This window comes from Ornithodoros turicata, unplaced genomic scaffold, assembly GCF_037126465.1.
Source record: "Ornithodoros turicata isolate Travis unplaced genomic scaffold, ASM3712646v1 ctg00001343.1, whole genome shotgun sequence".
Lineage (NCBI taxonomy): Eukaryota > Metazoa > Arthropoda > Arachnida > Ixodida > Argasidae > Ornithodoros > Ornithodoros turicata.
In genome coordinates, this window is record NW_026999561.1 from 17,057 (window position 1) to 41,928 (window position 24,872).

Sequence of the window (24,872 nt, forward strand, 5' to 3'; positions counted from 1 at the left end):
TAAGTTAGTCGAGTATAAAAATATAAATTAATTAATGAGGAAATAATTAAAGGGATTCTTAGTATATATATATTAAAAATAATAATTTTTAATGATATTCACTTTATAAAAAATCCAATTATAGGTGGTATTCCCCCTAATGATATAAGAAGGATGATAATGTAAAGAGAATTTTCTTTTGAAAAAGAAATTGTCTGATTAATAAAATTTATGCTGTTAATATGTATAAAGTTGATAATAAAAGCTAAAATTGTTGTATAAATAAGTATGTATATTAATCATATATTTCTGTTAAGTATAATAAGTCTAAGTATCCATGCTAAATGTGTAATTGATGAGAATGCTAGAATTTTTCGAATTGAAAATTGATTGAGACCTCCAAGGGATCCTATTATAGCTCTTATTGTGATGGCAATAAAAATAAATTTATTAACAAATATTCTAGTGATGTGGAGTGGAATAATTTTTTGAATTGACGATAGAAGAAGAAGGCTTTGTAAAGAAATTCCTTCTCTAATTTGAGGGAACCAAATGTGGAAAGGGGCAGCCCCCACTTTGATTATTATTGAACATCTGATAGCTGGGTTTAATTTTTCAATTGAAGTTGCACAATTTATTAAAAAGTTAATAATAATAAAAATATAAGCTGATGATGCTAAAGCTTGAATAATAAAGTAGGTAATTATTCTATTTGAAGATATTTGGTTATTAGAATTTATTAAAGGTACAAATGCTATTATATTAATTTCTAAACATATTCATAAAAATAAAAATGAGGAAGATGAGATTGAAATAAAAATTGATAATATAATGAATCATACTAAAATAATTTTTGATATTTTTATTAATAAAGGGTATACACCATATTTGGGGTATGAACCCACTAGCTTTTTTAGCTTACTTTATAATTTTTGGTGTAAGGGCACATTAAATTTTGATTTTAAAAGGGATGATTCAATTCATCAAAATTAAATAATAAAAGTACAAATTAATACATAATTTATCCTATCAAGATAATCCTTTTTCAGGCATTTTATTTTATAAAAGTTGTTTTATCGTTATTTTTAAATATTATCCCATCTAATTTCAAATTGGGAGCACCCAGACACAAATCACATTTAATTGTAGTAATCCTAAATGCAGCTTCTATTGAAGCAAGGTTTTTGTTGAATTTCATTTAAGCTACGCCAACTAAGAGAAAGAGTTAAAAATTAAAGTAAAAGGCCTAAAAAATTGAAAAGTGGATTTAATGGTTTACTCGCGTAAACATCACGATCTGTAATATATTCATTCTATTTTATTAAAGTTAACAACGGTATTGAAATATGTATATTATCCTTTATACCTATAGAAAGTAAAAAAAACTATAGGAATAAAGGATATTTATATGGTAAATAAAATTTTTTTTAAAAAAGCTTTATGTATTTAATTGATACTTTATTTATAGAAGTTTATCTTTTTCATTTTTGTTAAAAATAGTTTTTTAATTAATTCTGGCGAAGCCTGTGCCAGCCGCCGCGGTTATTCAGGCAGAGTAAAAATTTTATCTTTAATTAAAAAAATTAATTTTTTTAATTAAAAAAATTAAGGTGAAATTTTTTTTTAGTTTTAAATTGATTGATTTTATAAAATTTATTTGTAAACTAGGATTAGATACCCTATTATTAATATAAGGTGAAATTGGGAGTAATTTTTAGGTTATTAAATCTTAAGATTTTGGCGGTATTCTAAGCTTTTTAGAGGAATTCATTCTTTGATTGATAAAACTCAAAAATCTTACTTAATTTAGTTAAGTCAGTTTGTATATCGCTATCATTTATAATTATACTATTTGGTTATGATTTTAATTATTTTTTTTTAAAAATGTTAGGTCAAAATGCAGTGTAAAATTAAGGTTGAAATGGGTTACATTTATTGATATATGGTTTATTTGAAATATTATTAAGGATTTAATAGTAAGTTAAAATTATAATGTTTAACTGAAAGAAGCTCTAGGATATGCACATATCGCCCGTCGCTCTCACTTGTGAGATAAGTCGTAACAAAGTAAAAGTACCGGAAGGTGTTTTTTGGGATGTAATCATTATATTGATATTTCATTTACAATGAAAAAGTGCTATGTAGGCCATTCTAATAAAGTGGAGATTGTTAAAATTTTATTTATTAGGGATTTTTATTTATATCATGCGTGAGGTTATTTTGGAACGATAGATTAATGTACTGTTATGGAACTTTGAAAAAATTATAGTTGTTTTTGTAGAAGTTAAATAGTTTTGTACCTTTTGTATCAGGGTTTAATTAAATTTAGTAAGGTTTTTATTATCTCCCGAATTATTTTGAGCTACTTAATGAATTTTTAAACGTTTTAGAGTTTAAATTAAGTTGTGGTAGAAATGAAATTTTAATCGAAAAATGTGATATCTGGTTATTTTTGAAAAATTATATGTTTTTATATATTTTGTGCTTTATAAGTAGATTTATATTTTTTGCTCTTTGGGATAAGCTTTGGAGTTTTATATAAAAATTTTATTTTTAAAGTAAAAGGTTTAAAATTTACTTATTTGTAATAAAAGAATTTTAATGATGTTTTTGGTTTTATTTTTTTTTGTTTTATTTAATTATATGTTAAAAGTGATGATGTTAAAATTAGTATAATTTTTTATTTTTTTAAAAAAAATTAAGTTTAATTTAATTATTTTTAAAAAGTATAGTAACTCGGCAATTGTAACTTCTGAATGTTTATCAAAAACATTGTATTTTGATGTTAATGAAATATAAAACCTGCTCAATGTTTTGTAAATTGCTGTGGTATTTTGACTATGCGAAGGTATTGAAATAAGATTTTTAATGGATGCTAAGAGAATGGTTTAACAGGGGTTAACTTTCTTTATTTTTATTTTAAAAGTTAATTTAAATATGAAAAAGTTTTTATGCAATTTTGGGACAAGAAGACCCTATGAATTTTTTTAAGAATAGGTATTTAGCTATTTTTGTAGAATGGAGATATCTTTTTTTAATTGGTTGGGGCGACTTTTAAAGATAGGAATCTTTAAAATGATTAAAATGATCCATTAATAGTGATTATTTGAATAAAATACTCTAGGGATAACAGCGTTATTATTTTGGATAGTTCATATAGATAAAATAGATTGCGACCTCGATGTTGGATTAAGATACTTTTATAATGAAGAAGTTATAATAAGAAGTTTGCTCAACTTTTAAATTCTTACATGATCTGAGTTCAGACCGGCGTGAGCCAGGTTGGTTTCTATCTAAATTTTGAAGTTATTTTCATAGTACGAAAGGAATTGATTATATAAAATTTTTAAATAAAAATTTTAGTTAAAGTTATATTAGCTTGGCAGATTAATTGTGTCAAATTTAGAATTTGATGAGGACTCTGGGTAGTCAGTTAATAATATTGGATTAAAGTGGCAGATTAAATGCGAAGGATTTAAGCTCCTTTAATGAATTTTCCTTTAATAATAATTGTTTTTAGATATGTATTATTGTTATTAATGGTGTTAGTAAGAGTTGCTTTTTTTACGCTTATAGAACGAAAAGTCCTTGGTTATATTCATCTTCGAAAGGGACCAAATAAGGTAGGTTATGCTGGAATTTTTCAACCTTTTGCAGATGTTATTAAGCTTTTTGTGAAAGAAAGAAATATGATAAAGTTTATAAATTTGTTTTTATATTTATTTATTCCTGTTCTTTCTTTAATTTTGATACTTTTATTTTGGGTATTGTTTTTTTGAAATAAAAATCAAATTGAAATAGAATATAGATTGATTTATTTTTTATGTATCTCTAGACTTGGGGTATATGTGATTTTAATTGGAGGTTGAGCCTCTAATTCTAAGTATGCATTATTAGGTTCATTTCGAGGGTTGGCTCAAATTATTTCATATGAGGTTAGATTAGCAATAATTTTGATTAGAGTTATTTATTTGGTTGGCAGATATAATTTGTTTTTTATAGGAGATTTTCAAAAAGTGTATTGGTTAATTTGAGGGATGTTTGGGTTATTTATTATATGGATTATTTCTTGTTTAGCGGAGACTAATCGTAGACCCTTTGATTTGTCTGAAGGGGAGTCAGAATTAGTTTCAGGTTTTAATATTGAATATGGATCGTATGGGTTTGCTGTTTTATTTATGTCTGAGTATGGTAACATTATTTTTATAAGAATAATTAGTTCAATTATATTTATTGGAGGGTTAGGATTTATATGTATTGGTTTATTATTAATGATATATTTATATTTATTGGTTCGTGGAACTCTAGTACGGGTTCGGTATGATTTGTTAATAATGATGGCTTGGAAGGTTATTTTACCTGTGAGTATTTTTTTGTTATATATTTTTTTTTTTATTAAGATGTTTTATTGTTATTTTATTTGGGTCAAAAATAGAATAGACATTTAGGGGTATCCTATCTTATACTTTCAAAGTATATACTTGAGTTTAGTTAAAATGTCTATTTAAAAATTGGTGTAATTAAAAAATATGAAAAGTATATTATAGTTAGGATTTGTCCAATGTTAATGAATGGTGGCTCTACTGGACAAGCTCCGATAAATGTTAATAGAATGAATGTATTAACGAAGATTCAGAATAAGATTTTTTTAATTGGGTTTATTGATGATGATTTAAACTTTGATTTTGTTGTGAATGGAAGAATTAAAATAATTAGAATAGATATAACTAAAGCTACAACCCCTCCTAGTTTATTGGGAATTGATCGAAGAATTGCATAAGCGAATAGGAAGTATCATTCTGGTTGAATATGGGGTGGAGTGATAAGTGGATTTGCTATTAGGAAATTCTCTGGGTCGGAAAATATATACGGATAAATTAAAATTACTAGTGTTAGCAATATAAGTGCTAAAATTACCCCTAAAATATCCTTATATGTAAAATATGGATGGAAAGGAATTTTATCAATACTGTTAGAAATTCCTAATGGATTTGATGAGCCTGTTTCGTGAAGAAGTGAGATGTGAATTATAATTATCGCTAGTAGGATAAAAGGGAATAAAAAATGAAGAGTAAAGAATCGAGTTAAGGTGGGGTTATCAACTGAAAACCCACCTCAAATTCATTGAGTAATTGTATGACCGATGTAGGGAATAGCTGAAAGAAGATTTGTAATTACTGTTGCCCCTCAGAATGATATTTGGCCTCAAGGTAGAACATATCCTAAAAATGCAGTAGCTATTAAAATTAAAATGATGATTGTTCCTGAAATTCAAGGGCCTTTTAAATAGAATGAAGAGAAAAATAGACCACGTGCTACGTGAATGTATAAGAAAATAAAGAAGAAAGAGGCTGTGTTAGCATGTGCTGCTCGGATTATTCATCCTAGATTGACATCACGTGTGATGTGTGATACTCTTGAAAATGCAGTTGTAATATCTCTTGAAAAGTGTATAGCTAGAAAAACTCCTGTTAAAATTTGAATAATTAAACATATTCTAAGTAAGGATCCATAATTTCATATGTATGAAATGTTTGAGGGAGCAGGTAAATCAATTAATGTTGAGTTGATGATTTTGATTAAGCTATTGGATTTCCGAAGAAGCATTAGTTAGATTTTAGAGGGGCTATAATTGATTTAATAATTATTATAATAGAAATTAGAGAGATTAATAAGTAAATTATTATAAATAGTAATATTATTAAAGGTTTTTCTGTTAAAATTTCTTGAATTTGTATTTTATTTATAGATACTATTGGAAAATTATTAATTTTTAGTACCAATAATAATGGAAGTCTAATAAAAAGTCATTTTTTGTTAAAAGTAAATTTTTTATTTGGTGTTAAACTTGTAATGTACAGAAAAATTACTAGTAAACCTCCTAAGATAAGAAGTGTAATAATTAGAATGAATCAAGAGAATTTTATAAATTTATATATCATGATTCTTATGTAGATTGTAGTTAAAATCATGATTATAACTATAGAAATAGGGTGTGTTGAGGATATAAATATAAGGGGTATAATTATTATAAATTTTATTTCAGAAAATAGTATAATTAAATATTTAAATTTTGGGGATTTAGGATGAGGTATCTTTTCTGAAATTACAAGATTTAATCAATTAAGGGTTACAAAACCTTTGTTTTCTTTTAAACTATTGTAACTAATGTTTATGTTTGGGGTGTTAATTTATTTTTTTGGTTTAATAAGTATTTTTTTTAACCGGAATCATATTTTAATTTTGTTTTTGTGTTTAGAGTTTATATATTTAGGAATCTTATATAATGTTGTACTTTTTGATGGGTTTAAATATGATTTTTTGAGAATAATCTTGTTTATAATTCTTGTGGTTTGCGAAGCTGGGTTGGGGCTAAGAATTTTAGTAATAGGAGTTTATTTTTATGGAAATGATAAATTAAATTCAATAAATTTAATGAAATGTTAATTTTAGTAATAGTATTAATTATGATAATATGCATGTATTTATACTTCTCTTTTGTTGAATTTATATTTGTGTTGTTTTTTTGTTGCTTATTTACTTTTTTTTTAGTTGATTGGTCTGGTATTTATTTATTTGTTGGGGAGTTATTTGGGATAGATATATTGGGTTTTTTTTTGATTGAGTTAAGTTTGTGGATTGGAATACTAATATTTTTAGCTAGAATGAGTTTAAAGGTTAATTTTGATAAGATATTTAATTTTTATATTATTTTGATAGTTCTTCTTTTAATTTTTTGCTTTTTGCTTCAAAATTTAATTGGGTTTTATTTATTTTTTGAAAGAGTTTTGTTTCCTATTGTTATATTAATTATGGGTTGGGGATACCAGCCTGAACGTCTTCAGGCTGGTATTTATATACTATTTTATACACTTTTTGGTTCACTCCCTTTATTTTTGTTTTTTTTATTCAATAGAGAAAGATTAAGAATTTTTTATATTTATTGAATAAATTATAGATTATCAATAGTGATAGTGCTTATAGGAGTTTTAGGATTTTTAGTAAAAATACCAATATTTTTTGTTCATGTTTGACTCCCAAAGGCTCATGTTGAAGCTCCGGTAGCTGGATCTATGATTTTGGCTGGTGTGTTATTAAAATTAGGAATTTATGGACTTCTTCGAATTAAATTTTTTTTAATTAATAATTTTAATAGATTTAGTTTTCTGATTATGAGAGTTGTTTTGATTGGCGGTTTAATAATTAGATTAATTTGTTTATGTCAGGTTGATGTTAAGGCACTGATTGCATATTCTTCTGTATGTCATATGGGTATGGTTTTAGGAGGTCTTATGAGTATAACTGGTTGAGGGTTGATTGGAAGTTTAGCTATAATGATTGGTCATGGTCTTTGCTCATCAGGGTTATTTTGTTTAGCAAATATGTACTATGAACGGTTCTACACTCGTAGAATAATTCTTTTAAAAGGTTTAGGAAGAGTATTTCCATTTTTAGGATTGTGATGATTTTTATTTAGAATTATTAATATAGCAGCCCCTCCTTCTATAAATTTAGGTGGAGAGTTACTATTAATAGGTGGTATTATAAAGTGGAGATTAATAGTAATAGTTCCTTTAGGTTTAATATCTTTTTTTAGTGCAGGGTATTCTTTGTATATATTTAGTTATTTAAATCATGGGAAAGGATGGGTGGTATATGGTGTGTTTATAATTTCAATTCGAGAAATATATCTATTATTTCTTCATTTAATTCCCCTATTATTGTGAATTTTGAAAATGGAGATATTTATAATTTGGTTTTATCTAGTTAGTTTATATATAAAATATTAAATTGTGGATTTAATGAGGAATTATCACTGGATAATTTTTTTCCAATGAGGAGTTTATATATTTATTTTAAGAATTTTTTTTTTTACCCTAGGCGTATGATTTATAATATATATAAATGTTTTAGTAATTGAATATTTTTTATTAGTTTTAGGGGATTTTGAATTAAAATTTTATTTATTGTTTGATTGGATGAGAATAATATTTGTTTGCGTGGTTTTGTTTATCTCATGTATAGTTATTTTTTATAGAAATGACTATATGGAAAGAGAAAAATTTAAAAATTATTTTTGTTATGGAGTTTTATTATTTGTTGGGTCTATACTAATAATAATTATGAGTCCTAATTTATTAATAATTTTATTGGGGTGAGATGGTTTAGGCTTAGTTTCATATTGTCTAGTAATTTTTTATCAGAATTATAAATCTGATAGAGCTGGAATAATTACTGTGATGAGAAATCGAATTGGGGATGTGATAATTTTATTATCTTTTGTTTTTCTTTTAAATTTTGGAAATTTAGATTTTTTGGTTTTTAAAAAAATATTTTTTGTAGGAGGTTTAATGCTAATCATTGCTGGTATAACTAAAAGAGCTCAAATTCCTTTTTCTGCCTGACTCCCCGCTGCTATGGCAGCCCCAACCCCCGTCTCCTCTTTAGTTCATTCTTCAACTTTGGTTACAGCTGGTGTTTATCTTTTAATTCGTTTAGATATGTTATTTTGTATTAGTGGTTTTAGATGATTTTTATCTTTTTTGGCTTTGTTAACTATGGTTATATCAGGGGTTGGGGCTGTATTGGAAATGGATCTAAAAAAAATTATTGCTTTGTCTACTCTTAGACAGCTTGGTTTAATAATATTAATTTTGTCTTTAGGGGAAACAGGTCTAGCTTTTTTTCATTTATTAACTCATGCATTATTTAAGGCTATATTATTTTTATGTGCTGGTTTTATAATCCATAGAAGATTAGGAGGGCAGGATATTCGTTTTATGGGATTTTTTTTTTGTTCTAATCCTTTAATTGGAATATCATTTAGACTAGCTAATTTATCACTATTTGGGTTACCATTTTTAAGAGGATTTTATTCAAAAGATATAATTTTAGAATTTGTTTATGCTAATAAGGAAAATTGATTTACTACTTCTTTGGTTGTATTAGCAACTGTAATAACTTGTGTTTATTCATTGCGTGTTATATATTATTCAATATGAAGGGGTAGAAGAAAGTTAGTTGTTTTCTCTAGTCATTGGTCTTTTTGAATAGAAGTTCCAGTGTTCCTTATAGGATTGTTGGTAATTTTTTTTGGTTCGATAATAAGATGAATTATGTTTTCTTGTTGGGATTTAAGAATTATGATATTGAAGATCAAAATGGTTAATGTTGTAATTTTAGGTTTAGGTTGTTGAGTCTTTTACTCTCTATACAGAGGTTTTATTGGAATCATTAACTTAAGTAAAGTTAATGATTTTTTTGGGAGTATATGATTTTTATCAATTAGATCCGGGAGACTATCTGTGAAATCATTGGTTTCTGGTCTTTATTACTATAGGTTTGATAATGGATGATTAGAAGAAATTGGGCCGCAGGGAGTTTATAAATTTAATTATGCAGCTAGAATATTTGTACAATGGTTCCAAGTTAGTAATCTAAAAAATATATTATTTTAATATTTTTTATTGTATTTTTATTCTTTTAGTTCTTATAGTTTAATTTAAAATATAATAGTGAAAATATTATGATATTTGTTTTGAGAATATTTTTAGCTAAAATTGCTTTTTAACAATGAAAATGTTAGGTGTTTTAATACACTATAAAAACAAAGACCAAATGTTTCCATTATTTTAAGGTTAGCAGCCTTTAATAGTGATCTTAATAGGATTTAATGAAATCAGTATATTCATTAACAGTGAATAGCCTCTTTTTGGCTTCTATTAATAAGAGAGGGGTTTTCCTAAGTTCAGGTCGAAACTGATTGCAATTATTGCTTCACTCTTAGAATAGGCTAAAGCAATTTCTAATTGCAGGTTAGATTTTATAAATTTTAAATACTACTCTCTGGATTTATGAGACTCATTCAATTATTCCATTTTTTCACTCATACACAAGACCAATTAAAATTAAATTAATAATTGTAAATATTATTATTAATGAGCTGATACTATCAAGGTTTTGAGTAATTGGAAAAGGTAAAAGGATAACAATTTCAATATCAAAAATTAAAAAGATAATTGCGATTATAAAAAATCGGAGAGAAAAGGGGGTGCGGGAGAGAGAAAAAGGGTCAAATCCACACTCAAAGGGAGAGTTTTTTTCTTTTTTTAGGAAATTTTTTTTGTTTGTTAAATTTCCTAAAAAAAGAAAAAAACTCTCCCTTTGAGTGTGGATTTGACCCTTTTTCTCTCTCCCGCACCCCCTTTTCTCTCGATTTTTTATAATCGCAATTATCTTTTTAATTTTTGATATTGAAATTGTTATCCTTTTACCTTTTCCAATTACTCAAAACCTGATAGTATCAGCTCATTAATAATAATATTTACAATTATTAATTTAATTTTAATTGGTCCTTGTGTATGAGTGAAAAAATGGAATAATTGAATGAGGTCTCATAAATCCAGAGAGTAGTATTTAAAATTTATAAAATCTAACCTGCAATTAGAAATTGCTTTAGCCTATTCTAAGAGTGAAGCAATAATTGCAATCAGTTTCGACCTGAAACTTAGGAAAACCCCTCTCTTATTAATAGAAGCCAAAAAGAGGCTATTCACTGTTAATGAATATACTGATTTCATTAAATCCTATTAAGATCACTATTAAAGGCTGCTAACCTTAAAATAATGGAAACATTTGGTCTTTGTTTTTATAGTGTATTAAAACACCTAACATTTTCATTGTTAAAAAGCAATTTTAGCTAAAAATATTCTCAAAACAAATATCATAATATTTTCACTATTATATTTTTAAATTAAACTATAAGAACTAAAAGAATAAAAATACAATAAAAAATATTAAAATAATAATATTTTTTAGATTACTAACTTGGAACCATTGTACAAATATTCTAGCTGCATAATTAAATTTATAAACTCCCTGCGGCCCAATTTCTTCTAATCATCCATTATCAAACCTATAGTAATAAAGACCAGAAACCAATGATTTCACAGATAGTCTCCCGGATCTAATTGATAAAAATCATATACTCCCAAAAAAATCATTAACTTTACTTAAGTTAATGATTCCAATAAAACCTCTGTATAGAGAGTAAAAGACTCAACAACCTAAACCTAAAATTACAACATTAACCATTTTGATCTTCAATATCATAATTCTTAAATCCCAACAAGAAAACATAATTCATCTTATTATCGAACCAAAAAAAATTACCAACAATCCTATAAGGAACACTGGAACTTCTATTCAAAAAGACCAATGACTAGAGAAAACAACTAACTTTCTTCTACCCCTTCTATTGAATAATATATAACACGCAATGAATAACACAAGTTATTACAGTTGCTAATACAACCAAAGAAGTAGTAAATCAATTTTCCTTATTAGCATAAACAAATTCTAAAATTATATCTTTTGAATAAAATCCTCTTAAAAATGGTAACCCAAATAGTGATAAATTAGCTAGTCTAAATGATATTCCAATTAAAGGATTAGAACAAAAAAAAAATCCCATAAAACGAATATCCTGCCCTCCTAATCTTCTATGGATTATAAAACCAGCACATAAAAATAATATAGCCTTAAATAATGCATGAGTTAATAAATGAAAAAAAGCTAGACCTGTTTCCCTAAAGACAAAATTAATATTATTAAACCAAGCTGTCTAAGAGTAGACAAAGCAATAATTTTTTTTAGATCCATTTCCAATACAGCCCCAACCCCTGATATAACCATAGTTAACAAAGCCAAAAAAGATAAAAATCATCTAAAACCACTAATACAAAATAACATATCTAAACGAATTAAAAGATAAACACCAGCTGTAACCAAAGTTGAAGAATGAACTAAAGAGGAGACGGGGGGTTGGGGCTGCCATAGCAGCGGGGAGTCAGGCAGAAAAAGGAATTTGAGCTCTTTTAGTTATACCAGCAATGATTAGCATTAAACCTCCTACAAAAAATATTTTTTTAAAAACCAAAAAATCTAAATTTCCCAAAATTTAAAAGAAAAACAAAAGATAATAAAATTATCACATCCCCAATTCGATTTCTCATCACAGTAATTATTCCAGCTCTATCAGATTTATAATTCTGATAAAAATTACTAGACAATATGAAACTAAGCCTAAACCATCTCACCCCAATAAAATTATTAATAAATTAGGACTCATAATTATTATTAGTATAGACCCAACAAATAATAAAACTCCATAACAAAAATAATTTTTAAATTTTTTCTCTTTCCATATAGTCATTTCTATAAAAAATAACTATACATGAGATAAACAAAACCACGCAAACAAATATTATTCTCATCCAATCAAACAATAAATAAAATTTTAATTCAAAATCCCCTAAAACTAATAAAAAATATTCAATTACTAAAACATTTATATATATTATAAATCATACGCCTAGGGTAAAAAAAAAAAATTCTTAAAATAAATATATAAACTCCTCATTGGAAAAAATTATCCAGTGATAATTCCTCATTAAATCCACAATTTAATATTTTATATATAAACTAACTAGATAAAACCAAATTATAAATATCTCCATTTTCAAAATTCACAATAATAGGGGAATTAAATGAAGAAATAATAGATATATTTCTCGAATTGAAATTATAAACACACCATATACCACCCATCCTTTCCCATGATTTAAATAACTAAATATATACAAAGAATACCCTGCACTAAAAAAAGATATTAAACCTAAAGGAACTATTACTATTAATCTCCACTTTATAATACCACCTATTAATAGTAACTCTCCACCTAAATTTATAGAAGGAGGGGCTGCTATATTAATAATTCTAAATAAAAATCATCACAATCCTAAAAATGGAAATACTCTTCCTAAACCTTTTAAAAGAATTATTCTACGAGTGTAGAACCGTTCATAGTACATATTTGCTAAACAAAATAACCCTGATGAGCAAAGACCATGACCAATCATTATAGCTAAACTTCCAATCAACCCTCAACCAGTTATACTCATAAGACCTCCTAAAACCATACCCATATGACATACAGAAGAATATGCAATCAGTGCCTTAACATCAACCTGACATAAACAAATTAATCTAATTATTAAACCGCCAATCAAAACAACTCTCATAATCAGAAAACTAAATCTATTAAAATTATTAATTAAAAAAATTTAATTCGAAGAAGTCCATAAATTCCTAATTTTAATAACACACCAGCCAAAATCATAGATCCAGCTACCGGAGCTTCAACATGAGCCTTTGGGAGTCAAACAGGAACAAAAAATATTGGTATTTTTACTAAAAATCCTAAACTCCTATAAGCACTATCACTATTGATAATCTATAATTTATTCAATAAATATAAAAAATTCTTAATCTTTCTCTATAGAATAAAAAAAACAAAAATAAAGGGAGTGAACCAAAAAGTGTATAAACTAGTATATAAATACCAGCCTGAAGACGTTCAGGCTGGTATCCCCAACCCCTAATTAATATAACAATAGGAAACAAAACTCTTTCAAAAAATAAATAAAACCCAATTAAATTTTGAAGCAAAAAGCAAAAAATTAAAAGAAGAACTATCAAAATAATATAAAAATTAATATCTTATCAAAATTAACCTTTAAACTCATTCTAGCTAAAAATATTAGTATTCCAATCCACAAAACTTAACTCAATCAAAAAAAACCCAATATATCTATCCCAAATAACTCCCCAACAAATAAATAAATACAGACCAATCAACTAAAAAAAAGTAAATAAGCAACAAAAAAACAACACAAATATAAATTCAACAAAAGAGAAGTATAAATACATGCATATTATCATAATTAATACTATTACTAAAATTAACATTTCATTAAATTTATTGAATTTAATTTATCATTTCCATAAAAATAAACTCCTATACCTAAAATTCTTAGCCCCCAACCCAGCTTCGCAAACCACAAGAAATATAAACAGATTATTCTCAAAAAATCATATTTTAAACCCATCAAAAAGTACAACATAATAAAGACTTCCTAAATATATAAAACTCTAAACACAAAAACCAAAATTAAAATATGATTCCGGTTAAAAAAATACTTATTAAACCAAACCAAATAAATTAACACCCCAAACAAAAACATTAGTTACAATAGTTTAAAAGAAAACAAAGGTTTTGTAACCTTAATTGATTAAATCTTGTAATTTCAGAAAAGATACCTCATCCTAAATCCCCCAATACTTTAAATATTTATTATACTATTTTCTGAAATAAAATTTATAATAATTTTACCCCTTATATTTATATCCTCAACACACCCTATTTCTATAGTTATAATCATGATTTTAACTACCATCTACATAAGAATCAATGAATATAAAATTTATAAATTCTCTTGATTCATTCTAATATTACACTTCTTATCTTAGGAGGTTTACTAGTAATTTTTCTGTACATTACAAGTTTAACACCAAATAAAAAAAATTTACTTTTAACAAAAAAATGACTTTTTATTAGACTTCCATTATTATTGGTACTAAAAATTAATAATTTTCCATAGTAATCTATAATAAAATACAAATTCAAGAAATTTTAAACAGAAAAACCTTTAATAATATTACTATTTATAATAATTTACTTATTAATCTCTCTAATTTCTATTATAATAATTATTAAATCAATATTAGCCCCTCTAAAATCTAACTAATGCTTCTTCGGAATCCAATAGCTTAATCAAAATCATCAACTCAACATTAATTGATTTACCTGCTCCCTCAAACATTTCATACATATGAAATTATGGATCCTTACTTAGAATATGTTTAATTATTCAAATTTTAACAGGAGTTTTTCTAGCTATACACTTTTCAAGAGATATTACAACTGCATTTTCAAGAGTATCACACATCACACGTGATGTCAATCTAGGATGAATAATCCGAGCAGCACATGCTAACACAGCCTCTTTCTTCTTTATTTTCTTATACATTCACGTAGCACGTGGTCTATTTTTCTCTTCATTCTATTTAAAAGGCCCTTGAATTTCAGGAACAATCATCATTTTAATTTTAATAGCTACTGCATTTTTAGGATATGTTCTACCTTGAGGCCAAATATCATTCTGAGGGGCAACAGTAATTACAAATCTTCTTTCAGCTATTCCCTACATCGGTCATACAATTACTCAATGAATTTGAGGTGGGTTTTCAGTTGATAACCCCACCTTAACTCGATTCTTTACTCTTCATTTTTTATTCCCTTTTATCCTACTAGCGATAATTATAATTCACATCTCACTTCTTCACGAAACAGGCTCATCAAATCCATTAGGAATTTCTAACAGTATTGATAAAATTCCTTTCCATCCATATTTTACATATAAGGATATTTTAGGGGTAATTTTAGCACTTATATTGCTAACACTAGTAATTTTAATTTATCCGTATATATTTTCCGACCCAGAGAATTTCCTAATAGCAAATCCACTTATCACTCCACCCCATATTCAACCAGAATGATACTTCCTATTCGCTTATGCAATTCTTCGATCAATTCCCAATAAACTAGGAGGGGTTGTAGCTTTAGTTATATCTATTCTAATTATTTTAATTCTTCCATTCACAACAAAATCAAAGTTTAAATCATCATCAATAAACCCAATTAAAAAAATCTTATTCTGAATCTTCGTTAATACATTCATTCTATTAACATTTATCGGAGCTTGTCCAGTAGAGCCACCATTCATTAACATTGGACAAATCCTAACTATAATATACTTTTCATATTTTTTAATTACACCAATTTTTAAATAGACATTTTAACTAAACTCAAGTATATACTTTGAAAGTATAAGATAGGATACCCCTAAATGTCTATTCTATTTTTGACCCAAATAAAATAACAATAAAACATCTTAATAAAAAAAAAAATATATAACAAAAAAATACTCACAGGTAAAATAACCTTCCAAGCCATCATTATTAACAAATCATACCGAACCCGTACTAGAGTTCCACGAACCAATAAATATAAATATATCATTAATAATAAACCAATACATATAAATCCTAACCCTCCAATAAATATAATTGAACTAATTATTCTTATAAAAATAATGTTACCATACTCAGACATAAATAAAACAGCAAACCCATACGATCCATATTCAATATTAAAACCTGAAACTAATTCTGACTCCCCTTCAGACAAATCAAAGGGTCTACGATTAGTCTCCGCTAAACAAGAAATAATCCATATAATAAATAACCCAAACATCCCTCAAATTAACCAATACACTTTTTGAAAATCTCCTATAAAAAACAAATTATATCTGCCAACCAAATAAATAACTCTAATCAAAATTATTGCTAATCTAACCTCATATGAAATAATTTGAGCCAACCCTCGAAATGAACCTAATAATGCATACTTAGAATTAGAGGCTCAACCTCCAATTAAAATCACATATACCCCAAGTCTAGAGATACATAAAAAATAAATCAATCTATATTCTATTTCAATTTGATTTTTATTTCAAAAAAACAATACCCAAAATAAAAGTATCAAAATTAAAGAAAGAACAGGAATAAATAAATATAAAAACAAATTTATAAACTTTATCATATTTCTTTCTTTCACAAAAAGCTTAATAACATCTGCAAAAGGTTGAAAAATTCCAGCATAACCTACCTTATTTGGTCCCTTTCGAAGATGAATATAACCAAGGACTTTTCGTTCTATAAGCGTAAAAAAAGCAACTCTTACTAACACCATTAATAACAATAATACATATCTAAAAACAATTATTATTAAAGGAAAATTCATTAAAGGAGCTTAAATCCTTCGCATTTAATCTGCCACTTTAATCCAATATTATTAACTGACTACCCAGAGTCCTCATCAAATTCTAAATTTGACACAATTAATCTGCCAAGCTAATATAACTTTAACTAAAATTTTTATTTAAAAATTTTATATAATCAATTCCTTTCGTACTATGAAAATAACTTCAAAATTTAGATAGAAACCAACCTGGCTCACGCCGGTCTGAACTCAGATCATGTAAGAATTTAAAAGTTGAGCAAACTTCTTATTATAACTTCTTCATTATAAAAGTATCTTAATCCAACATCGAGGTCGCAATCTATTTTATCTATATGAACTATCCAAAATAATAACGCTGTTATCCCTAGAGTATTTTATTCAAATAATCACTATTAATGGATCATTTTAATCATTTTAAAGATTCCTATCTTTAAAAGTCGCCCCAACCAATTAAAAAAAGATATCTCCATTCTACAAAAATAGCTAAATACCTATTCTTAAAAAAATTCATAGGGTCTTCTTGTCCCAAAATTGCATAAAAACTTTTTCATATTTAAATTAACTTTTAAAATAAAAATAAAGAAAGTTAACCCCTGTTAAACCATTCTCTTAGCATCCATTAAAAATCTTATTTCAATACCTTCGCATAGTCAAAATACCACAGCAATTTACAAAACATTGAGCAGGTTTTATATTTCATTAACATCAAAATACAATGTTTTTGATAAACATTCAGAAGTTACAATTGCCGAGTTACTATACTTTTTAAAAATAATTAAATTAAACTTAATTTTTTTTAAAAAAATAAAAAATTATACTAATTTTAACATCATCACTTTTAACATATAATTAAATAAAACAAAAAAAAATAAAACCAAAAACATCATTAAAATTCTTTTATTACAAATAAGTAAATTTTAAACCTTTTACTTTAAAAATAAAATTTTTATATAAAACTCCAAAGCTTATCCCAAAGAGCAAAAAATATAAATCTACTTATAAAGCACAAAATATATAAAAACATATAATTTTTCAAAAATAACCAGATATCACATTTTTCGATTAAAATTTCATTTCTACCACAACTTAATTTAAACTCTAAAACGTTTAAAAATTCATTAAGTAGCTCAAAATAATTCGGGAGATAATAAAAACCTTACTAAATTTAATTAAACCCTGATACAAAAGGTACAAAACTATTTAACTTCTACAAAAACAACTATAATTTTTTCAAAGTTCCATAACAGTACATTAATCTATCGTTCCAAAATAACCTCACGCATGATATAAATAAAAATCCCTAATAAATAAAATTTTAACAATCTCCACTTTATTAGAATGGCCTACATAGCACTTTTTCATTGTAAATGAAATATCAATATAATGATTACATCCCAAAAAACACCTTCCGGTACTTTTACTTTGTTACGACTTATCTCACAAGTGAGAGCGACGGGCGATATGTGCATATCCTAGAGCTTCTTTCAGTTAAACATTATAATTTTAACTTACTATTAAATCCTTAATAATATTTCAAATAAACCATATATCAATAAATGTAACCCATTTCAACCTTAATTTTACACTGCATTTTGACCTAACATTTTTAAAAAAAAATAATTAAAATCATAACCAAATAGTATAATTATAAATGATAGCGATATACAAACTGACTTAACTAAATTAAGTAAGATTTTTGAGTTTTATCAATCAAAGAATGAATTCCTCTAAAAAGCTTAGAATACCGCCAAAATCTTAAGATTTAATAACCTAAAAATTACTCCCAATTTCACCTTATATTAATAATAGGGTATCTAATCCTAGTTTACAAATAAATTTTATAAAATCAATCAATTTAAAACTAAAAAAAAATTTCACCTTAATTTTTTTAATTAAAAAAATTAATTTTTTTAATTAAAGATAAAATTTTTACTCTGCCTGAATAACCGCGGCGGCTGGCACAGGCTTCGCCAGAATTAATTAAAAAACTATTTTTAACAAAAATGAAAAAGATAAACTTCTATAAATAAAGTATCAATTAAATACATAAAGCTTTTTTAAAAAAAATTTTATTTACCATATAAATATCCTTTATTCCTATAGTTTTTTTTACTTTCTATAGGTATAAAGGATAATATACATATTTCAATACCGTTGTTAACTTTAATAAAATAGAATGAATATATTACAGATCGTGATGTTTACGCGAGTAAACCATTAAATCCACTTTTCAATTTTTTAGGCCTTTTACTTTAATTTTTAACTCTTTCTCTTAGTTGGCGTAGCTTAAATGAAATTCAACAAAAACCTTGCTTCAATAGAAGCTGCATTTAGGATTACTACAATTAAATGTGATTTGTGTCTGGGTGCTCCCAATTTGAAATTAGATGGGATAATATTTAAAAATAACGATAAAACAACTTTTATAAAATAAAATGCCTGAAAAAGGATTATCTTGATAGGATAAATTATGTATTAATTTGTACTTTTATTATTTAATTTTGATGAATTGAATCATCCCTTTTAAAATCAAAATTTAATGTGCCCTTACACCAAAAATTATAAAGTAAGCTAAAAAAGCTAGTGGGTTCATACCCCAAATATGGTGTATACCCTTTATTAATAAAAATATCAAAAATTATTTTAGTATGATTCATTATATTATCAATTTTTATTTCAATCTCATCTTCCTCATTTTTATTTTTATGAATATGTTTAGAAATTAATATAATAGCATTTGTACCTTTAATAAATTCTAATAACCAAATATCTTCAAATAGAATAATTACCTACTTTATTATTCAAGCTTTAGCATCATCAGCTTATATTTTTATTATTATTAACTTTTTAATAAATTGTGCAACTTCAATTGAAAAATTAAACCCAGCTATCAGATGTTCAATAATAATCAAAGTGGGGGCTGCCCCTTTCCACATTTGGTTCCCTCAAATTAGAGAAGGAATTTCTTTACAAAGCCTTCTTCTTCTATCGTCAATTCAAAAAATTATTCCACTCCACATCACTAGAATATTTGTTAATAAATTTATTTTTATTGCCATCACAATAAGAGCTATAATAGGATCCCTTGGAGGTCTCAATCAATTTTCAATTCGAAAAATTCTAGCATTCTCATCAATTACACATTTAGCATGGATACTTAGACTTATTATACTTAACAGAAATATATGATTAATATACATACTTATTTATACAACAATTTTAGCTTTTATTATCAACTTTATACATATTAACAGCATAAATTTTATTAATCAGACAATTTCTTTTTCAAAAGAAAATTCTCTTTACATTATCATCCTTCTTATATCATTAGGGGGAATACCACCTATAATTGGATTTTTTATAAAGTGAATATCATTAAAAATTATTATTTTTAATATATATATACTAAGAATCCCTTTAATTATTTCCTCATTAATTAATTTATATTTTTATACTCGACTAACTTATCCTTTTTTTTTAAAAATTTATTTAAATAATAAATGAAAGCTGTCAAAATTCAATACTATAATTTTATTTTTAATTATACAATTATTAATTTTTGTTATAATTCCATTAATTTAATAAAAGACTTTAAGTTAAAAAAACTATGTTCCTTCAAAGTACAAATTAATTAGAGTTAAGTCTTAGAAAATCTTCTTTAAATTTGCAATTTAATATTTTTTATAAAATATAAGACCTAGTAAAAGAAATTTTCATAAATAAATTTACAATTTATCACCTTAATCGGCCATTTTACCGCGATGACTTTACTCTACAAATCATAAAGACATTGGAACAATATATTTAATATTTGGAGCATGGTCAATAATAGTTGGAATATCACTTAGTATTCTTATTCGATCAGAACTAGGCCAACCAGGATCATTAATCAGAGATGACCAAATTTACAACGTAATTGTTACATCTCATGCATTTATTATAATTTTCTTTATAGTTATGCCAATCATAATTGGTGGATTTGGAAATTGAATAATCCCAATTATGCTTGGAACTCCAGATATAGCTTTTCCACGGATAAACAACATAAGATTTTGACTTCTCCCACCTTCACTATTATTACTATTATCTTCATCAATAGTAGAAAATGGAGCTGGAACTGGATGAACAGTATACCCACCCCTTGCATCAAACATTTCTCATTCCGGAATATCAGTAGATCTAGCTATTTTCAGTCTTCACTTAGCAGGAATTTCTTCAATCTTAGGTTCTATTAACTTCATCAGAACTATTATAAATATACGACCAAAAGGAATAACACTTGAGCGAATTCCACTATTTTTATGATCTGTTTTTGTTACAACAATTTTACTTCTTTTATCTCTCCCAGTTTTAGCAGGAGCCATTACCATATTACTAACTGATCGAAATTTTAACACATCTTTCTTTGACCCAGCAGGAGGAGGCGATCCAATTTTATATCAACATTTGTTTTGATTTTTTGGTCACCCTGAAGTATATATTTTAATTCTTCCAGGATTTGGAATAATTTCCCATATTATTTGTTTTCAAACAGGAAAAAAGGAACCTTTTGGGACATTAGGAATAATTTATGCTATAGTAGCAATTGGCCTTCTTGGATTTATTGTATGGGCTCATCATATATTCACTGTTGGAATAGATGTAGACACCCGAGCCTATTTTACTGCAGCAACAATAATTATTGCTGTCCCAACCGGAATCAAAATTTTTAGCTGATTAGCCACACTTCATGGAGTTCATATACAATATGATACCCCTATTTTATGATCCCTGGGATTTGTCTTCCTATTCACAATAGGTGGTTTAACAGGAATTATTTTAGCTAACTCATCAATTGACATTATTCTTCATGATACATATTATGTCGTAGCTCACTTCCATTATGTTTTATCAATAGGAGCAGTATTTGCTATTTTAGCTGGAATCACCCATTGATTCCCAATATTTTTTGGTTGATCATTTAACTCAATTTTATTAAAAATCCACTTTTTCTCAATATTTATTGGAGTAAACTTAACCTTCTTTCCACAACATTTCCTAGGATTAAGAGGAATACCACGACGTTATTCTGACTATCCTGATTTTTTCACTAAATGAAATTTAGTTTCATCACTAGGATCAATTATATCATTCATTAGTGTTTTAATTTTCATTTTCATTATATGAGAAGCAATAACCTCAAAACGCTTCGTAATTAACTCTCAATTTCCAACTTCATCAATTGAATGACAACTTAATCATCCGCCATCAGAACACACATTTAATCAAATCAATATTTTAATTAAATAACTAATGATATCATGAGCTAACCTATCATTTCCAAACAGAAACTCCCCAATTATAGAACAGTTAATTTTTTTTCATGACCATTCTATAACAATCATTGTTTTAATTACCTTAATTACACTTTATATAATTATAAATGTAGTTTTAAATTCTATAACAAGTCGGTTCCTTATAGAAGGTCAAGAGATTGAGACCCTTTGAACCATTATCCCTGCTGTGATTTTAATCTACATTGCTCTCCCATCTCTCCGACTACTTTACTTAATAGAAGAATCATTCTATCCATCAATCTCAATAAAAGTTATCGGGCATCAATGATATTGATCATATGAATACCCCGACTTCAACATTGAACTTGATTCATTTATAATCCCAAATTTTGATGAAAACCTATCCACATTCCGTTTATTAGACGTTGACAACCGAATTGTCCTGCCTTATAATACTAATATACGAATCCTAATTACATCTGCTGATGTTATTCATTCATGAACAATCCCAACACTTGGAGTCAAAATAGATGCAGTCCCAGGACGATTAAATCAAATTTCAACAATAGCTAGACGCCCAGGAATCTTTTATGGCCAATGTTCAGAAATTTGTGGAGCAAACCATAGTTTTATACCTATTTCTATAGAAGTTACATCACTAAATAATTTCCTCAATTGAATTAAACTATTTTCATTGAATGGCTGAAGTGAAAGCATTGGTCTCTTAAACCACTCTATAGTAAACAATTACTTTCAATGAAAAAACTAGTTAAAATATAACATAAGATTGTCATTCTTAAATTACCATTGTGTTTTTTAATCCCACAACTCTTTCCAATAAACTGAAATATCTTAACCTTTTCATTTTTATGTATAATAGTAATTTTAACAACCGTTATATACTTTTCTTTTAACCTTAAAACCTCTAAAACTTCAATTAAAAAAAACATTTTTGAAAAAGAGTGAAAATGATAATAAATTTATTCTCTATTTTTGACCCAGCAACCTCAAAAACACTTACATTAAACTGAACAAGACTTTTACTCCCACTACTATTTATTCCAATAATTTATTGGGTTATCCCATCTCGTATTCATTTTTTATGGAATAAAACTTCATTATTACTATTTCATGAATTAAAAAATCTCTTCTCGAAAAAAAATATTAAATTCATTTATATTTTCATTGTTCTTTTCTGATTTATCTTAACCTGCAACTTCATAGGACTTTTCCCATATATTTTCACCCCAACAAGCCATATTAATCTATCTTCATTCCTAGCTCTCCCAATATGGTTAACATTCATGTTATACGGGTGGATCAACCAAACAAATCATATATTTGCCCATCTGGTCCCTCTAGGAACTCCAATTTTTCTAACAGTATTCATAGTATGTATTGAAACAATTAGTAACTTAATTCGACCATTAACACTATCAGTACGTCTAACCGCAAACATAATTTCGGGGCATCTTCTCCTTTGTTTACTAAGAAACATTATAGAAAATATACCACTTATTAATTTAATAATTTTACCAGTTATAATTATCCTTCTTCTTTTAGAAATAGCTGTTGCTGTAATTCAAAGATATGTATTCATTACATTAACCTCACTCTACTTAAATGAATTAAACTAATGACATTCCAACCCTTCCATTTAGTAGATAAAAGACCATGACCTTTAACAGGTTCAATTGCAGCATTATCATTTATAGTTGGTATGATTAATATAATACATTTTAAAAATTTTTTGCTTATTCAATTAGCAACTTTAATTACTATTCTAACTATAATTCAATGATGACGAGATATTTGTCGAGAAGCATCATTTCAAGGAAATCATAACTCAATTGTGTTACTTAATATAAAATGAGGAATAATACTATTCATTATTTCTGAAGTTTTTTTCTTTGTTTCATTTTTCTGGTCATTCTTCCATAGAAGTCTTTCTCCAAATATTGAAATTGGTTCAATGTGGCCTCCACAAGGAATTATTCCCTTTAACCCATTTAGAATCCCATTGTTAAATACAACAATCTTACTCTCCTCAGGAATTTCTGTTACTTGAGCACATCACAGACTTCTAATAAAAAATTATAACGAAAGTCAAAACGCACTATTAATAACTATTATTTTAGGAATCTTATTCACATCTCTTCAATCATGAGAATACATCCAAGCTCCATTTTCAATTTCAGATTCTGTTTATGGATCTACATTTTTTATAGCAACTGGTTTTCATGGAATCCATGTATTAATTGGGACCACCTTTTTATCAATTTCATCTTTACGAATTTATCTAAGCCACTTTTCTGATAAACATCACTTTGGATTTGAAGCTGCTGCTTGATACTGACATTTTGTAGACGTTGTTTGGTTATTCCTTTATACATTTGTATATTGATGAACATTCTATTTTATTAGTATATACCACAGTACATCTAATTTCCAATTAGAAAGTTTTTTTAAAAATAAAATAATAAAATTTCTTATAATCTCACTATTAATAGCAAGAATTATTTTTTTTTTAGGAAATTTAACAAACAAAAAAAATTTCCTAAAAAAAGAAAAAAACTCTCCCTTTGAGTGTGGATTTGACCCTTTTTCTCTCTCCCGCACCCCCTTTTCTCTCCGATTTTTTATAATCGCAATTATCTTTTTAATTTTTGATATTGAAATTGTTATCCTTTTACCTTTTCCAATTACTCAAAACCTTGATAGTATCAGCTCATTAATAATAATATTTACAATTATTAATTTAATTTTAATTGGTCTTGTGTATGAGTGAAAAAATGGAATAATTGAATGAGTCTCATAAATCCAGAGAGTAGTATTTAAAATTTATAAAATCT

The 24,872-nt window shown here is 26.4% G+C and overlaps 8 protein-coding genes and 3 pseudogenes across 8 annotated transcripts; 7 read left to right on the top strand and 4 right to left on the bottom strand.

The window, feature by feature from the left end:
* Positions 1-3,430: 3,430 nt before the first annotated feature.
* LOC135376869 (NADH-ubiquinone oxidoreductase chain 1-like) lies at positions 3,431-7,741 on the top strand (annotated as a pseudogene).
* Positions 4,481-5,601, bottom strand: LOC135376870 (cytochrome b-like). The gene is given in 1 exon segment (XM_064609314.1): positions 4,481-5,601. A coding segment is annotated over 1 exon segment (813 nt). The 5' UTR covers positions 5,587-5,601; the 3' UTR covers positions 4,481-4,773.
* LOC135376867 (NADH-ubiquinone oxidoreductase chain 4-like) lies at positions 6,420-8,680 on the top strand. The gene is given in 1 exon segment (XM_064609312.1): positions 6,420-8,680. A coding segment is annotated over 1 exon segment (1,350 nt). The 3' UTR covers positions 7,770-8,680.
* LOC135376875 (NADH-ubiquinone oxidoreductase chain 5-like) lies at positions 7,846-9,465 on the top strand. The gene is given in 1 exon segment (XM_064609318.1): positions 7,846-9,465. A coding segment is annotated over 1 exon segment (507 nt). The 5' UTR covers positions 7,846-8,396; the 3' UTR covers positions 8,904-9,465.
* Positions 9,466-10,747: 1,282 nt separating this feature from the next.
* Positions 10,748-12,338, bottom strand: LOC135376865 (NADH-ubiquinone oxidoreductase chain 5-like; annotated as a pseudogene).
* Positions 12,339-12,471: 133 nt separating this feature from the next.
* Positions 12,472-14,261, bottom strand: LOC135376883 (NADH-ubiquinone oxidoreductase chain 4-like). The gene is given in 4 exon segments (XM_064609324.1): positions 12,472-13,100; positions 13,103-13,251; positions 13,254-13,538; positions 14,213-14,261. Coding segments are annotated over 4 exon segments (1,077 nt in total). The 3' UTR covers positions 12,472-12,506.
* Positions 14,262-14,625: 364 nt separating this feature from the next.
* LOC135376884 (cytochrome b-like) lies at positions 14,626-15,731 on the top strand (the record flags this gene model as incomplete). The annotated part of the gene is given in 1 exon segment (XM_064609325.1): positions 14,626-15,731. A coding segment is annotated over 1 exon segment (813 nt), but the record flags the coding sequence as incomplete, so codon positions are not given.
* Positions 14,886-16,780, bottom strand: LOC135376851 (NADH-ubiquinone oxidoreductase chain 1-like; annotated as a pseudogene).
* A 3,691-nt stretch (positions 16,781-20,471) lies between these two features.
* LOC135376862 (cytochrome c oxidase subunit 1-like) lies at positions 20,472-22,037 on the top strand. Its single transcript, XM_064609310.1, is given in 1 exon segment — positions 20,472-22,037. A coding segment is annotated over 1 exon segment (498 nt). The 5' UTR covers positions 20,472-20,701; the 3' UTR covers positions 21,200-22,037.
* On the top strand, positions 22,037-22,712 carry LOC135376860 (cytochrome c oxidase subunit 2-like). The gene is given in 1 exon segment (XM_064609308.1): positions 22,037-22,712. A coding segment is annotated over 1 exon segment (663 nt). The 3' UTR covers positions 22,700-22,712.
* Positions 22,713-22,865: 153 nt separating this feature from the next.
* On the top strand, positions 22,866-24,435 carry LOC135376858 (ATP synthase subunit a-like). The gene is given in 1 exon segment (XM_064609306.1): positions 22,866-24,435. A coding segment is annotated over 1 exon segment (669 nt). The 5' UTR covers positions 22,866-22,988; the 3' UTR covers positions 23,658-24,435.
* Positions 24,436-24,872: the final 437 nt, after the last annotated feature.